We start from the raw sequence: 15329 nt of genomic DNA, 5'->3' as shown, positions 1-15329 counted from the left end.
AAAACACAAGATTTGTTGGGTTCAATAAATCTCTTTCATTGATTTACTTGAAAACATCGGTGTGGCTGATTGTACAATATTGTGAGGCATACCATCGAACCCAATGGTCCATCAGGTCCTCTTTCTCCAGAAATTCCTTGAGGACCCTGACGAGAAGTCATAGAGGTAGGAAGAAAATTTGTGTTCGTTCATGTAATGACAGGCACAAGTCGAATGAGAGAGAAGTGAGAATCCAGAGCTGGATTAGATGTCAGGCAAAGCGGGCAGGGTACGCCGGAGTCTTCAGGGGCTGATGCGGTGCAATTAATTAATTTTTCCTCATTTAATGAAAAATTAAAAATTCCCCAAGAGCCCAGCCTACAAATCAGAGTGAGCAGCCCATTACGCCATTTCCAAAATAAACGGTGAACCAATCAACATCCTTAGCAGAGGGACCTGGTAGTCATGAGAGCCATCTCGACAGAATGAGTACTTTGAGAAAAATACGGTCCCAATACGGTACACCAGAGCAAGTGGGTTTGAAGTCAAGAAGCTCAGCAAGTGCAATGATGTCATCGAGTAAACACACAAGTCATGAAACGGGCGACTCTCTTACCATGATCCCGTTATTACCCACAGGGCCAGCTCCACCCACGTTACCCTAATAAAAAAAAAAAATACATACGTTTTACCAAGCAGCAGAGGTTCATGAAAATGCAAACACTCCATATATTTTCGGACGCATCTACAGTTGCAGATGTGTGAGCTCTATGTCCTTTGACCAATTTAGAAGCTGAGAGAGTCATCCCGCTCATCCTCTGATTCAGACGAAAACATCCATCTTGTTTACAGCCTTTGTTTCTTTGTGTCTTTTGTTTGTCATTTTAAAATTGCAACTTCCCGCATTTGCATAGGTTAGTGATGACTATGGTATAAGTCCAACTTAGGTACAAATAAATGCAAGAGATACAGTTCATCCCATTGCTATGCATACTGCAATAATTAAAACGATGACAAATCCACGGGGGGGGGAGGTTTAATACAATTCACACACATGATTTTCAAGTGATTAAAATATGACAGAGAATGGGAACCTGTGTACCAGGCTTTCCTTCTGGTCCCTGTGGTCCAGGGTGACCCGCCAAACCCTGCAATGTGTTAATCAAATGCACAAACAGAGAGACATCAACATTCAACCATAACTCTTTTTTTTTTTTTTTTGGTTCAAAGTTTCACTTGAAAGAAAATATATTGGGCTTGGGAAGCGTCGACATCTCCGAAAATTCAAATATCCTATTCACGCATGACAAAAAGAATGACGATTGAAGGGAAATGATGATGACCTTTGCCTACATCTCGAACAAAGACACACAGCCTCGACTTTTAAGCAAACGACCGCATGCATATAAACACATTTCTGACAGTCAAGATTACCGGTGGACCTGGCTGTCCGCTGGGTCCACTTTGTCCTGACCGTCCCTGGAGAAAAGAAACGACAAGGGTGGCGCTTGACAGCCCGAGTTTCGATCCCCAGAGAAAAGGAGTTAGCAGCATGATGTAAAAACAAGTTCACTACGTTCCAAGGAACTCAAGGGGTGGCGCCCAGGCTAAGTATAACTTTTTTTGGTGAAACGGCTGCATTATGAATTTGAGGAAAAGCACAAGAGATTTACCCTGTTGCCTCTGGGTCCCGCATTCCCATTTCGTCCATCTGGTCCTCTGTTACCCTTGAAGAAAGTTCACACATCGATGAATGTGACTGTGGCCTTAATGTGGTGTGTGTTGTGCTCATTTGCATGCCGTGCTGACCTTGAAACCACCACTGCCCTTTTTTCCCTGATGGCCCGTTTCACCGTTTGCGCCCTGAGTGAGGAAAGATAAGTCCGTCAAGACAGCACAAAGAATTACTTATCGTGGCGCTTTAAAAAGTCAGCGGCGGGCTTTGTTGTGCATCAATCAGCCTGTTGTACTACCTGCTTTAGATGTTACAAGTGTTTTTATTTTGACTTAATTTGTCAAGAACTTCTATGGTCTTAACCTTATTTAGGAGGAATTCTTGTTCCATGTTTGTATTCGTAAAATAAGCATGACAAATTGTTGAGAGCTGACAAATTCTTGCCTTTAGCTCTCGTAGTTTCATGCAGAACGCTGCCAATGTACTAGTCCAAAATTGAGCAAAAGCGTCGCACGTTGTACCTCAATGCCTTTGGGACCAGGTTGACCCTTGGCTCCAAAGTAACCTGGAAACCCAGGGGGGCCCCTCTCTCCCTGAGGACCTGGAATACCACTGGCCCCTTGAAAGCCCTAAGACAAACATCAGAAACGACCTCTGACAAAGATCTGAGAGATGCAGAGGAAAGTACTTGGAATCTCTTCTGGTAGGGAAAGGGAAAAAGAAACTTGGTGGTGGAACCGGAAAGTGCAGGAAAGCATACATGCTCTCCTCAACTTTTTACTGGTGATGTTATTGAAACAAAGTCTGTTCATTTCTGTGCAAAACCCTCCTGCTGGTGAATATTTCAAGATCTGTCTTTCCTAATAATATACTTTGAAACATGTCAAGCAGTTTCTTACTTTATCTCCTTTAGGGCCTGGAATCCCCGTGTCCCCATCTGGTCCCCGGATGCCCTGTACATAAAAAAAAAAAAAAAAAAAAAAAAAAAAAAGCTTTCAGGATTAGGAATCCTTTGCATTGCTGTGGAGCTGAATAAAGTAAAAACCACACCGAAAAAAAAAAAAAAAAAAAAACTTTCACTATTAGGAATCCTTTGCATTGCTATGGAGCTGAATAAAGTAAAAACCACACCAAATTGTTTGGCTTATTCGAGCTTACCGTAGGTCCGGGGATGCCTGGTGCACCGCAATCCCCTGCTGCACCCTAAACAAAAGGTCGGTAAGGTAAACCCTTATGTGAATTAATCAGCAAAAGAAAACCGTATTCATAAATCATGTCAAAGCTCAAAGAAAGAAAATATTTGAGTCGAAGACAGACGTATCAAGTCCAGGTCGAGAGCGCTGGAAGCAATCACCCACTAGGTGGCACTGTTGAGCTGATGCTCTTTTTCAAATCAAACTATGGTACACTGGTCAAGTTTCAGGCCCTTTTGATTTCAACCTTCATGACGACACTATTTGGATGACATTTCAAAGAAATAGCAGATCATTTGGGTTAGCTTTGTCCGGATCCTCACTGAGGACCAGTTTGCGTTGGATGACCGAATCCGCTCCGCACTGAGGCTTTAAGGCTGCAGGCTGCCTCTACCATGATAAACGGCCCAAGGAGTGGTGAACTTCAAATATGTTTTTTATTTCATAGGGGCAGAAATACACTAACATTGTTCAGTTACATTATTAGCATGCTCCACTGTTCTCACAATTGTACTGCAGCAATTCCCGAGGGCCGTGGTCCCCAACTTTTTTTGTGTCACGGACCAGTTGAGACCGGTGGTTGGGGACCCCTGCCCTAGGAAATATCGAACTCACCATTGGCCCTTCAAATCCGGGTTCGCCCCGCATACCCACGGTACCCACATGTCCCTAGGGTGCAAAAAAAAAATAGCATCAATAAATAAATAAACAAATCATACGATTAAAAACTAAATCGAAAAAAAAAATTGCTATCAAGTACGGTATTGCCATTTGTAATGAGAGGGTAAGTGTCCAATCCAATTCTCATTCTGCTGTATGTACTTTCAAGCACACCAGACAGAGAAAGAGGCCACACACATGCGCGTGCAGGCATGCACAGCGAGATGTCCAAATGAGGAGGTATGCACACTGCACTCCTGAGCAGAGCGTGGGATGTTCGATGCTCTTCTCAGGGGCACCTCAATGATGGCCGCGATACAGAACAGCATCCCTCCAACAACTGGTTGACATTTTGCTCGAATGTTGCTGCCATTCAAACAAAAGCCAACAACATACTTACAGGATCTCCTTTCGGCCCTGCTCCACCACTCAGTCCTGGTGTTCCCTATAAACAAATGTGAAACTCGTTTTAACATATTCGTGACACAGGCCGCACCACGGTCATGAGCACGCACTGAATTTTTAAAATGTATTTTGTTTTTATTCTACTTACTTGGGGCCCTCTGGGTCCTGGAGGCCCCGCCTGTCCATCTAAACCTGGGGGGCCCTGTCAAGTGAAAATTAAGTACATAAAATAAAAGAAACACGTGTTAAACATTGTATGCGAGCTCAAACACTCAAGTGTCAATACAATCATGCAAAATGAATACCTGTGGACCTTTGCGGCCGACATTGCCTGGAGGGCCAACGTCCCCCTAAAAAGGGCAAGAGTAAAAAAATCGCACAAAGTAATCAGCCAGCACAGAAGCATCTCGATATCAATCAAGGTTATTTGAGAGTCAAAACAACGACCATCAATATGTAACTGTGGTGTACAGAAATTATTATCTGACTCTGTTCTGAGCGACCGCACGGCAAAACGGAACATGTCAAAAACCCAACAGTTGACTTAGAAATTAAAGGCAGCTCAATTTAGTTGAACATTCTTAATTCATAACTCATGAGCAAAACTGTAATTCGCAACATGGACCGAGTTCACCGACACCAAACTGCTAGGCTTAGAAAAATACAAATAATTAATTGTTGAAAAGAAAAAAAAAAACAATCTCACGTGATGTCAAGATCGATCTCACATTTTACACAAATTATGAAAAATCTTTCAAACTGCGCAACTGAATCGATGTCCATCTAAACCTGGGGGGCCCTGTCAAGTGAAAATTAAGTACATAAAATAAAAGAAACACGTGTTAAACATTGTATGCGAGCTCAAACACTCAAGTGTCAATACAATCATGCAAAATGAATACCTGTGGACCTTTGCGGCCGACATTGCCTGGAGGGCCAACGTCCCCCTAAAAAGGGCAAGAGTAAACAAATCACACAAAGTCATTAGCCAGCACAGAAGCATCTCAATATCAAACTACCTGTCAAGGTTATTTGAGAGTCAAAACAATGACCATCATGATGTAACTGTGGTATACAGAACATGTTAGACAACTCTGTTCTGACCGACCGACCGCACGGCAAAACGGAACACGTCAAAAACTCAACAGTTGACTTAGCAATTAAAGGCAGCTTCATTTAGTTGAACATTCTTAATTAATAATATACGAGCAAAACTGTAATGAGCAACATGGACTGAGTTCACCGACACCTAACTGCTAGGCTTAGAAAAATACAAATAATTAATTCTTGAAAAAAAAAACACTCATGTGATGTCAAGATCGATCTCACATTTTACACAAAATTATGAAAAATCTTTCAAACTGCGCAACTGAATCGAAGATGTCCATTTTACCCTTGAGCCATTAACTCCTTGAAGACCAACTTGTCCTGTAATGCCTGGTGCACCCTGCCAATGAAAAGCACACCCGAAAAATATGTAAAAAAAAAAAAAAGAGTATTGTAGAACGTAATCGAATTTTTTTTTCTTCCCACTGTCTTCAGCTTACCGTCAGACCCGGAAAACCCGGTGCGCCGTCTAAACCATGCTCCCCCTGGACACAAGCGGTGTAAATATTTTGTATTCTACTGTGACACGTATTCAACATAGCATTACATACGTTGCACTTATGAGCACACAATACGACATAAGGTCACTAGATACACAATGCATACAATATCTCACAAGACGACAAAACCGTGACGTCAAAGCCATTCGTCACTTCAGAAAAAAATATATATTGGGGCCTTATTTTGTTTTATGTTCATCAAATCTTGTATGATAGCACGTCTCTTACACAATTTTCAGAACAGCCAAAGATTGCCTGATCTCACCCTAAGAATGATGACATTAAACTACAGCAGTTTACAAAATGGATGACAAATATATCTCAAGACTTAATAAAGCTCATTATGATCTCTTTCTTACGTTACAATTTGGCTTTAAATCCAGTCGCTGCACAGATGTTTAAAAAAAAAAAAAAAAAAGTTATTCTGGCAGCGATAAGACAAAAAGAAGCCAAGCGAAATATTTTTAAAGCACTGCCATCTTATCCAGGGGGCCTCATTCGGGGACCCTTTGTGGAATTTTAATCATCGAATGATATTGGTCGTAGCAGCAGTACAGCAATACAATAAAAACAGTTCCACGGAAAAGGAGCATAAAAAGTATGACGAACGAATAAAAGTTAGACCATGAAATTCAAACACGAGATCGATGTCATGATTCTGTTTTTGATTTGGTTTTGATTCATAGTTTTTTTCCATTTGCGCTTTTTACGTCCAATAGCATCACGCAGTCCTTGACACTAGATTTGATACAATTGAACCCTGAAAGGGCAAATCACTCACATCGGGTCCAGGCGGGCCCTCTGGACCACTGCCACCTCGGATCCCAGGAGGCCCCTGCAAAATATATTCAGATTCAGTGTTTACAGTGTTCATCTCATGACGGATCACGCGATATGCTGCCATCTCCTTCGACTGACTCGAACATCACTTGGAAAAAGCTAGTTTATTCCGACACGAAAACTACTGACTGGAATGTAGTATCCAAGCGAAGGGCACTCACCCTCGGCCCGACAGGACCAGGCGGACCTGGTAAACCATCTGAACCCTAAAATGAGCAAAGACAGTCCAAGATCATCATTTTAGACACGTCCCTTCAAAAGAAATACACCTACATTCTTTCCATGTCATGAAAATCTGACATATTTTGATCACCGCAGCTCTTATAACAGATTTTACATATTCATATAAAAATGCATAGTTCAATCACAGGGCAGGTAGTCATTGTGAACATCCACCATGATTTGTACCTTCTCGCCAGGTTTCCCATTTTCCCCTCTTGAACCTTTTCGACCAGTGAGACCCTATGGGGGAAAGGGGAAGGAAAAAAAAAATTGGAATAGCGAGAATATTATTTGGGGTAAAAATGTAAGTGTATACATTTCTCACAAGGGCAGAAAAGGCATTTGCAGTTTTGTAGTTTTTACTACAGTTGGGCTGTCCAAAATTTAGGCCTCACCTCATCACCCTTTTCCCCTTTGGAACCTCGCTCGCCACGGAAGCCCCATGGGCCCTGAAGTCACTCGAAAATAGGACATTCAATCAGTTTCTCATGAACACATCGGACATGCTATGTCTCTCTGCATGTCATTCGATTGCGGTGGTGTCCAAACTTTTTTGGTTTGAGGGCCACGTGCAGGAAAATAGAAGGATGAAACGGCCACTTTGTGTGGGTCAAGAAAGCAATTCTATATTGTTTGTCTTGTCCTGGTCATTTCATCAGCTTTCCGTTACAGGCGTGAAGGCAAATAGTTGAGGCTTTTTCAAAATTCTGTCTCATAGAATAGATCGAGCTCTGCACTGAACAGCAACCGAATCCCAACTTCACATTCAGGAAAAAAAACCCCAAAAAAAACAAACCCAACAACAAACTGGAGTAAGGTGACCATTTTTCAGTTACTTGATGTGTTCATAAATCAGCCATCGAGTACAAAGTGGAAGACTTATTTTGGCCTCTAAAATTGAACTCATTATTCACTGCAGTGTTTTGAAGATAAATTGCGTGATACTTTTAATCATTTTTTTTTTATCGTCAAATATAGAGAAAAGTTCTACAGTACATCCTCCCTCCTCACTCTGGCCCACCTTCACCTTTTTTAACTAACCTTGCAGCCCATGACAAATGGCCCTCGGGCGGTAGTTTGGACACCACTGCTCTATCGCTTTCACGTAGAACGTCATATCGAGCCAAAGTTCATACCTGTGATCCAGCAACACCCTGTGACCCCTGCTGACCGTCTTCTCCGTTTTCTCCATCTCTGCCTGGGGCCCCCGCTCTTCCGGGAGGACCCCTGGGGCCCCGCTCACCCTTTCAGACAACAACGTCAACCATTGCAAGTACATGATATGCGACCTGAGACAACTGTGACATTTAACTCACGAAAAGCATGCGGAAACAGAAATCATGAATGAACTCGTGATGCAGGGGAACGATTGTTTGGAACCGCGCGACTGTAAATCATATCTTCGCACTCCTGTGTCAAGTCAAAGAGATTGGGTGGAGCCGTTTATCACACAGACAAGGTATCACCCGGATCGCAACGTCTTGACATCTTGACACGAATATTGTGGGGAGCAATAATTCAGTTTGAAGACAGGTGGAGAACAAGAAGTGATGGATTGAACCCCCCGCCCCCCACACACACACACCCATCACTCAGGCCCACTACATTATATTACACACTGTGGTGGATGATTAATGTCATGCTTTTATGCAGAGGGCGTCATGATGGATGAATTGGGAATAGATTTCCGGAGGCATATTTCACCTGGCGAGACTGTACGCATATGCAGCATCCACTTACTTGCGTATGCACACGCACTGATACGTTATATGAATATATAAATTTCCCGTATCTTCATCAAATGATGGATTTGCTGCTTACCATCTCTCCTGGCATCCCCGGTCGCCCGCGTTCGCCAGGTTCGCCAGGGGGACCCTGAGTGGAAGGAACAGGAAAACCATTTCAAGAATTAGCCTTGATCATGCCTAGTGCCAATTGCTAACCTGCATGCCAGTCTTGCCCATCTCTCCAGGTGGTCCAGCAGGGCCATCATTAATCTAAAAAGTCACAGTATAAACATGGTCAATGAAGCTTACAAAAGAGAAAAAAACAAAACAAAACGTTACAACAATGTTATTCAGCATCCGTGCGTACTTACAGGCCAACCGGCACGGAGTAATTGGTAGAAACTGGTTTGCTGAAAGAAGTAGACACACAAAAAATTCACCAAATGATGAAACGACATAGGATTCAACATCCTTTCTTCATTCGTCTCTATTACTGCAACATTTCTGCGGTTGATTTCCTAACATTGTCATCCAGAGGCCTCTAGGGGAGTGACTGCAGATAAGTCCCAAGTATGTACAATAACTACCCACAACCCACGAGCAGATATATTTCTCTCATCTTTTCCTCTAATAAATGGCTGTCCATCATTCTGACATGCTCGGAGGTGCATTCCACAACATCGGGCTGAAGTCATTGTTTTCACCGAATAAGCAGATGAGTACAGATGATGTTCTTGCACGCACTGTCTGTGTGTTCGCTCTTCGCTTGTGGTTCAAGAGATTGTGAGCGGGATCCACACATGAATATAATCTGGATGATTTGGGGATGGATTCCCGACTCCCACCCAAAGTCTGCTTTGTCTTTATTCTCCAACATCTCCCCCTCGCCTCCCAAAATGACTGACAATATTCAAAATAATAAAATCCTGTTGTGTGTCGCCACACAGAACAGAACAAAATCCAACCGGGAAGGGAGCCGACTAAGCAAGTGTGACTACAAATAATGGCGAGCGGCATCATTGCAAAACTCATCTGAAATGGACTTCCGAAATGCAGGAGCAACACACTGCGTAAATATGATCGCGGGTCGGACGCTTCTTCAGATGTGAACTTTAAAACAGTATTTTGGTCAGCCAGGTGTGTAGTGTACCTGGAAGGCAGCCCATTCCTCAGCAGTGTTCCTCCACAGGTACAGGGTTGGTAAACCTGGTGGTCCCGGTGGTCCACGGTCACCCTTATTTCCTGGACTCCCTTCAGGGCCGATCTTACCCTTCGTGAATCACAACTCGGCATTGATAAAAATGTATTTCATGCTGCTGGGATATATGAGGAGTTAAAATGATCAATAAGGCATGTTAGGAGCTGATGAGACAAGCATTTCTATTCCAAAACGTACACTTTAAATGGATTTATTGGGATGCGCTAACAGGATGTTCACTCTTGTGTTGTGTTCTCACCTTATCGCCTTTAAATCCAGGCCACCCAGCTTCTCCATCGCAGCCCTGAAGATAAATTAAAATCATGAATACTCAAGAGAACACACAAGAATTAAAACACAAACCGGGAAATTGTTTGTTGATTTAAAAGATGCGAGTGTGATTGCCCATTCACTGCATTCACTTTTTGAAACTGCCTCCCACATTCCAGAAACATGCACGGTAGGCTAATGAAATACTCGAAAAATTGTCCCTAGGCGTGACTCGAGCGCCGATGGTAGTTTGTCTACGCGTGCCACCGCGATTGTCCGGCAACCTTCGTGAGGAGGAGCGGTTGATTCCAGAAACATGCACGGTAGGCTAATGAAATACTCTAAAATTGTCCCTAGGCTTGACTCTAGCGCTGATGGTTGTCTGTCTACGAGTGCCACCGCGATTGTCTGGCAACCTTCGTGAGGAGGAGCGGTTTCGAAAATAGATGGATGGACCCAAGTCCCAAATTCTGCTCATGTTTCACCAAGCGAAATCAACATCGACAAAGCAACACAAAATGGCTTCTCTAGACTCCTACGATGCAATATCATTCTTGATGACATTGCAACTTGAGAAAAACTTACCTCTTGTCCAGGAGGGCCCATTCTGCCCGGTGGTCCGGGCTTGAGACGATACAGTTTGCCATCCGAACCCGGGACCAGGCCTCCTTCTTTCGATGCAATGCTGATAATTCCAGATTTGCTTTTGATTGGAAGTTTACCTTGGAGTCTGGCTGGATGGTTCATGTATGAAATGTTCTGTGTGGTTGTCGGTCTGTCCTGCTCTTCGGCCTTTCTGACAGATGGACTTTGGTCGATGACATGAGAAGAATCGGTCCCATCGCCAGTCGAGTCAAAGGGTGCTCGGGGAAGCTTAGGAGCAACGGTAAATACCACAACAGGCTTTTTGCGGGTATTTCTGCCATCAAGATGAATGATGTCACTGGTTGGTTTTCCCGGAAACGACGATGATGTCCTCCCGGCAGGGTCAACCTTTTTATCTGTCGTGATGTTGTCCTCCAAACGCTTTGACGTCACTCCAGGCTTCCCCTTCTGGTTTCTCCCGATTCCATTTTTGAAAGGCTTCCACTGAGGGTTAATTTGTCCGCCGGTTTGCAAGGTCAGATCCAAGAATTCAGTGTCCTCATCCACAACAACGTGCCCCGCCGCACCTTGACGACTTGTTCCCGAGGGCGGAGTCCCATCCCCTCGAGAAGCACCTCGTCGCCACATCGCATCTTGCTAAGCGATAAAGAAGAGAAAGAAGGTCTGAGTTAAGATGCGCTATGACGTTCAATCTTCTCTACTTATGGTTAAATTAAAGTTTAAGGCTTCTTTTTTTTTTTCCAGACAAGAAATCAGCCATAACAGACCATTGCAGAAGAAACAACGACATCACGGACTGGGGGAAGGGGAAAGCATCAGAAAGCAATAAATTCATCCATCCATCCATCCATTTTCTGATCCGCTTAACCTGAAGCTGAAGGCTTAGGAAGCAGTCGCACAGCAAGGGAAGCCATTCAGGATAAAAAATGTTGTACATGCTGGTAAATCACAACGGCTTGACAGCGAACGCACGTATGGAAAGAGAAGGAGGGCGAGAGTGCGGCAGGAGCTCACCCTGAGAGATTGTTGGGTAGCGCATACGACGGAGAACATGCGGTAGTAGCTCAAACAATCGGATCATATTACTCCTGAACCTTTGCGTGCCGTCAGAATACTTGCAACTGTTAGAACGAATTAATTTTGAAGGCCAGGTGGGACACACATGAACGGGAGAGCAATTCAAGAGAGAACAGATGCCACAGTCAGTCGGATGCAATGTTCGGGTGAGAGTTGTGCCAGCAAAAACCAGCAGGATTTATTGATGGCTTGGAAAGTGTTTTTTATTTTTCCTTGAGTGCACAATAACAGCAATGCCCTCCAACTCCCCCCCCCCCGCGCCCAAAAAAAGAAAAGAATGAATGAATGAATACAAGAAACTCTTTCAGGTACTCATTCAACAAGATGTTTCATTAAGGGCCATGCATGAAATAATCATGAGATAAAAACTTGATGCGCGGTAAGTCCGGAGGTCAACGTGAGGTGAAGGAAGGGCGGAGGTAGGCAAAAAGCCTCACTCGGTGCCTCAAGAGAAAACAAAGGCCCTTTCATGCTTTCTTATCCTGATACGCAGTCAGCCAGCCTGCTGCGCTTGTCAAACTGACACTGGACCCACCCTCAGCTTATCTCCTCCCAATCTGTCAGATTCCCATTTAGGTTTTTCAAGAAAGGAAGGCTTCTATGAGCCCGATTTTCAGGCCAAGCGCAAGTCTGACTGAAGAGTCTGTGTATGAGTGGCGTTCCCTTTCTTCAGGTATTAAAAAAAAAAAAAAATGCATGTTTCAGCCTGTGTTACGAAAGTTGGGTTAGAGCAGGGTAGGTGCTCTAACCTTAGCTAACCCTAACCCCTAATTTCCCCTTACACCTCTTGCGATCGACTTGGGACCCAGTCTGAGGTTGGACAATCCAAATTGCGTTTCATTCTTTTGTTCCTTTTACTCTCATGCCAGTCACCAGATAAATTCACACAGACTTGAAGCTTCAGCCTAACTATATGACGTGCTTTATTTATTGAGTGCATCTCGGAAATAGTCCATATACATGATGGAACATGTCATGAGAAGTCTTCTGTAACTGAGCTGCTGGGAATTCATTTACGTTGATTATGAAAAAAAATAATTATAATTGGCTCCGCCGTGACCTACGCAAAGACATTAAATGGCAACCTGTATGTGATAATACCTAACAGGATGATCATTACACGGTGTCTGTACAAATCTCAACAGGAAAGCCAGACATTCAGAATGAGGGCAGATGTTGGCAGGCTACACCTGGACCGCGTTAATGGTTATTACCGTGTCCCTCCGTCAGCCTGCTCGGCGTCTGTACGCATGCAGCTGACAGATCGACTCTTATAACTTGATGGCGGCCCCATTGAATGGCAAAAGTGCCGTCGGCAAGAATGCTATCAACACGCACGCACATGCACACAGATATACAAACACACACACACACACACACACACACACACACGCCAGCACAATGAAAACTTGCTCCTACAAAGGCCTAATCAAATGACAAGGTCCGTAAATCTAGCCAAGACACAGGTATGCAAACATATTCAGACTGGCTGGGTCTTGCATGCAGCAATTGGCCGACCTGGAAAAGGAGAGCAAAGGCCTGATGATTTAGGACAGGGTGTCCCAACCGTTACCGGACGCACGCACATGCACACAGATATACAAACACACACACACACACACACACACACACGCCAGCACAATGAAAACTTGCTCCTACAAAGGCCTAATCAAATGACAAGGTCCGTAAATCTAGCCAAGACACAGGTATGCAAACATATTCAGACTGGCTGGGTCTTGCATGCAGCAATTGGCCGACCTGGAAAAGGAGAGCAAAGGCCTGATGATTTAGGACAGGGTGTCCCAACCGTTACCGGCCCAAGGCAGCCATTTTAAATTGAACAATCTCACCTCACACCACTGAAAAAAGGAGGTCTACTGAAATAATGATGTCATGAACAAAACGTCCCAAGGTTTTGATATTAGGAATAAACGGAATCATAAGCATCAAAGCTAATGAGTTCATTGTTGAAATGCGTCCTGTCACCAGAAACTTAACTCCATCCATGCGTGTGATTTTCTGTTGTGATTCCGTTGAGCCTGGCATTAATGCTGTCATGTTTTTTTTTTTTTTTTTAACTCCGCAGGACCACCCATGTTACAAATCCCACTGTTAGTTGGGATCAAAGAGTGAACCCAAATCCTCAGTGGTGGTCTGGGGATAGAAGATTGGAAAGCATACGTGCCTGAGAGGTGGAGGGGACGTTGAAATATTTGTATACATAAATTGAGCTGACTTCCACCTCAGGCCAAAGACCTTTTTACAAGGCCAACCCCAAACAGTAGCAAGTGACTCCAGCCGCCATCGACGTCACGACGCACGCAGTACAAATAACGTTTCTCATAATTTGACTCTCTTCAGTAGCCACAGTTGTACAATGAATTAGCCCAAGACAGTTCTGATTCCAAACAGATATTGCGGTTGATTTGATATTGGAATAATTTACACTGGGGTCTTAAAAACGTTGAGTAGAGCTGTAAATAGGTAAACATCTACGATACTGTCAAAGGAAATTGTGCACCCAATTGACACATCTCAAAAGGCTGAAAAGAAAAAAGCACACGCAACGCTCCTGGGATCCGTGCCACTTGCAAAAACAACTCGACAAAGAACAATTTCAGCACTGTAACTCCACAGGTGAACTTGCGTTCCGCGAGTCAACACCAAACTTGCACACAAACACAAAGAGAGCATTCCACGAAAACACGGTTGGCCTCCTCTACTCCCTCGATTCAGCGCAACTCTCACACAATGCGCTTAACTAGAAGCAGTTCAACGCGTACCTGTTGTTTTGGCCGCCTTTGGCCCTGCACATACCGCCCGTCTTGATCCAACAGCAAGCATCCGAGGAACAGGCACCATCCCAGAGGATAGAACATGACTGGAGAGGAGACACTGCGGTTCTGTTTTGCACTTCAGCTGTGTTTCATTCATAGCAACATGCAGACCTCAGCACAAGAGGTTGATCCAGTGCTCGGCTAACACACCCACAGAAGGTGCACACCCCTCTTCACTGGTACCAACCATATATTCTACCTTCCATACACAATAGGTATCAACAAATAATCCTAAAAAAAAGCACAGGGTTCGTCCGGTTTTACAAATTTGGATTTAAGCAGGTTTTAAGTACTTGGACAGATTTCTAAGCAGTTGCACATCTTAGAGTGACGGCAAATGACTTGTTGTTATTCCATTCAATTAAGAAGAAAAACACATTTGAAGGAAAGATGAATACACGAAAAACACATGACAATTAAATGATCTGAAGGAATTTTAAGACCCTCCGGAAACATGAACTGCTGTCACATCTGGAACAATTTATGTTTCATTTAAAAAAAAAAAAAAAAAGAAGAGTGAATACAAACAACCTGCATCTTTTTATAATTACTCAACTTCTTAATCAAGTCACCGCCGTCGAATGATCTATCGGTGTAACTAAACTTAGACGAAATACAGTCTGTGACTGCCTTTTCCTTTTTTGGGGAAAAAAAAGGGAAACAAAGAGAGCCAATGATGAGATAATGTGAAGTTTGCCCTCCTGGCCGGGTTTCGGTTGAAAGCAGCTTGCTCGCAAGCAAAAAGGCATGAACGATCTCCAGACAGATTAGGGGAGAGGAAATTCACGATACTCACATTCCGAGAAAAGTCCACATTAGCGGTAAATATCACCTTGCATTCTCAAAGCAAGTCTTGATTTACTAAACTGGCTTAAAAAGAAAAGAACCCTTACGCCGCTAACTCAAGTATTGAGTGGTAACCTTTTGCAAGTATCACTTCAAGTCAAGTGTAATAGGAGCTTAAAAGAGGTGCCCTGCGAGGAATGCACGATAAATGAGCCAGAGTAGAGGAAAGTTGATTCAGAGTGGAAAA

The 15329-nt window shown here is 43.6% G+C and overlaps 1 protein-coding gene across 5 annotated transcripts in view; it reads right to left on the bottom strand.

Moving 5' to 3' along the window:
• Nucleotides 1–15329, bottom strand: part of si:ch211-196i2.1 (collagen alpha-1(I) chain) — a 46803-nt gene that overhangs the window by 11392 nt on the left and 20082 nt on the right. For 4 of the 5 annotated variants that reach the window (XR_002170467.1, XR_002170468.1, XM_019888795.1 and 1 more), the window contains exons 7-32: nucleotides 10362–11018; nucleotides 9766–9810; nucleotides 9459–9578; nucleotides 8680–8718; nucleotides 8525–8578; nucleotides 8403–8456; nucleotides 7718–7825; nucleotides 6977–7030; nucleotides 6768–6821; nucleotides 6521–6565; nucleotides 6301–6354; nucleotides 5460–5504; nucleotides 5306–5359; nucleotides 4815–4859; nucleotides 4061–4114; nucleotides 3908–3952; nucleotides 3463–3516; nucleotides 2813–2857; nucleotides 2554–2607; nucleotides 2176–2283; nucleotides 1789–1842; nucleotides 1653–1706; nucleotides 1414–1458; nucleotides 1074–1127; nucleotides 596–640; nucleotides 93–146 (exon numbers count right to left, since the gene is read on the bottom strand). Coding sequence is in view for 3 of the 5 variants with exons in the window: in XM_019888795.1 (XP_019744354.1) it covers nucleotides 93–146; nucleotides 596–640; nucleotides 1074–1127; nucleotides 1414–1458; nucleotides 1653–1706; nucleotides 1789–1842; nucleotides 2176–2283; nucleotides 2554–2607; nucleotides 2813–2857; nucleotides 3463–3516; nucleotides 3908–3952; nucleotides 4061–4114; nucleotides 4815–4859; nucleotides 5306–5359; nucleotides 5460–5504; nucleotides 6301–6354; nucleotides 6521–6565; nucleotides 6768–6821; nucleotides 6977–7030; nucleotides 7718–7825; nucleotides 8403–8456; nucleotides 8525–8578; nucleotides 8680–8718; nucleotides 9459–9578; nucleotides 9766–9810; nucleotides 10362–11018 (2094 nt within the window). In the remaining 2 variants the exon portion in view is untranslated. Of the gene's footprint in view, nucleotides 1–92; nucleotides 147–595; nucleotides 641–1073; nucleotides 1128–1413; nucleotides 1459–1652; nucleotides 1707–1788; nucleotides 1843–2175; nucleotides 2284–2553; nucleotides 2608–2812; nucleotides 2858–3462; nucleotides 3517–3907; nucleotides 3953–4060; nucleotides 4115–4814; nucleotides 4860–5305; nucleotides 5360–5459; nucleotides 5505–6300; nucleotides 6355–6520; nucleotides 6566–6767; nucleotides 6822–6976; nucleotides 7031–7717; nucleotides 7826–8402; nucleotides 8457–8524; nucleotides 8579–8679; nucleotides 8719–9458; nucleotides 9579–9765; nucleotides 9811–10361; nucleotides 11019–14242; nucleotides 14418–15329 lie in introns of those variants that run through there. The other variant, XM_019888796.1, reaches the window with a different exon arrangement.

Source organism: Hippocampus comes, unplaced genomic scaffold, assembly GCF_001891065.2.
Source record: "Hippocampus comes isolate QL1 unplaced genomic scaffold, H_comes_QL1_v1.1 scaffold347, whole genome shotgun sequence".
Classification (NCBI taxonomy): Eukaryota; Metazoa; Chordata; class Actinopteri; order Syngnathiformes; family Syngnathidae; genus Hippocampus; species Hippocampus comes.
The sequence above is the reverse complement of the archived record's forward strand: the minus strand, read 5'-3'. Positions and strand labels throughout refer to the sequence as shown.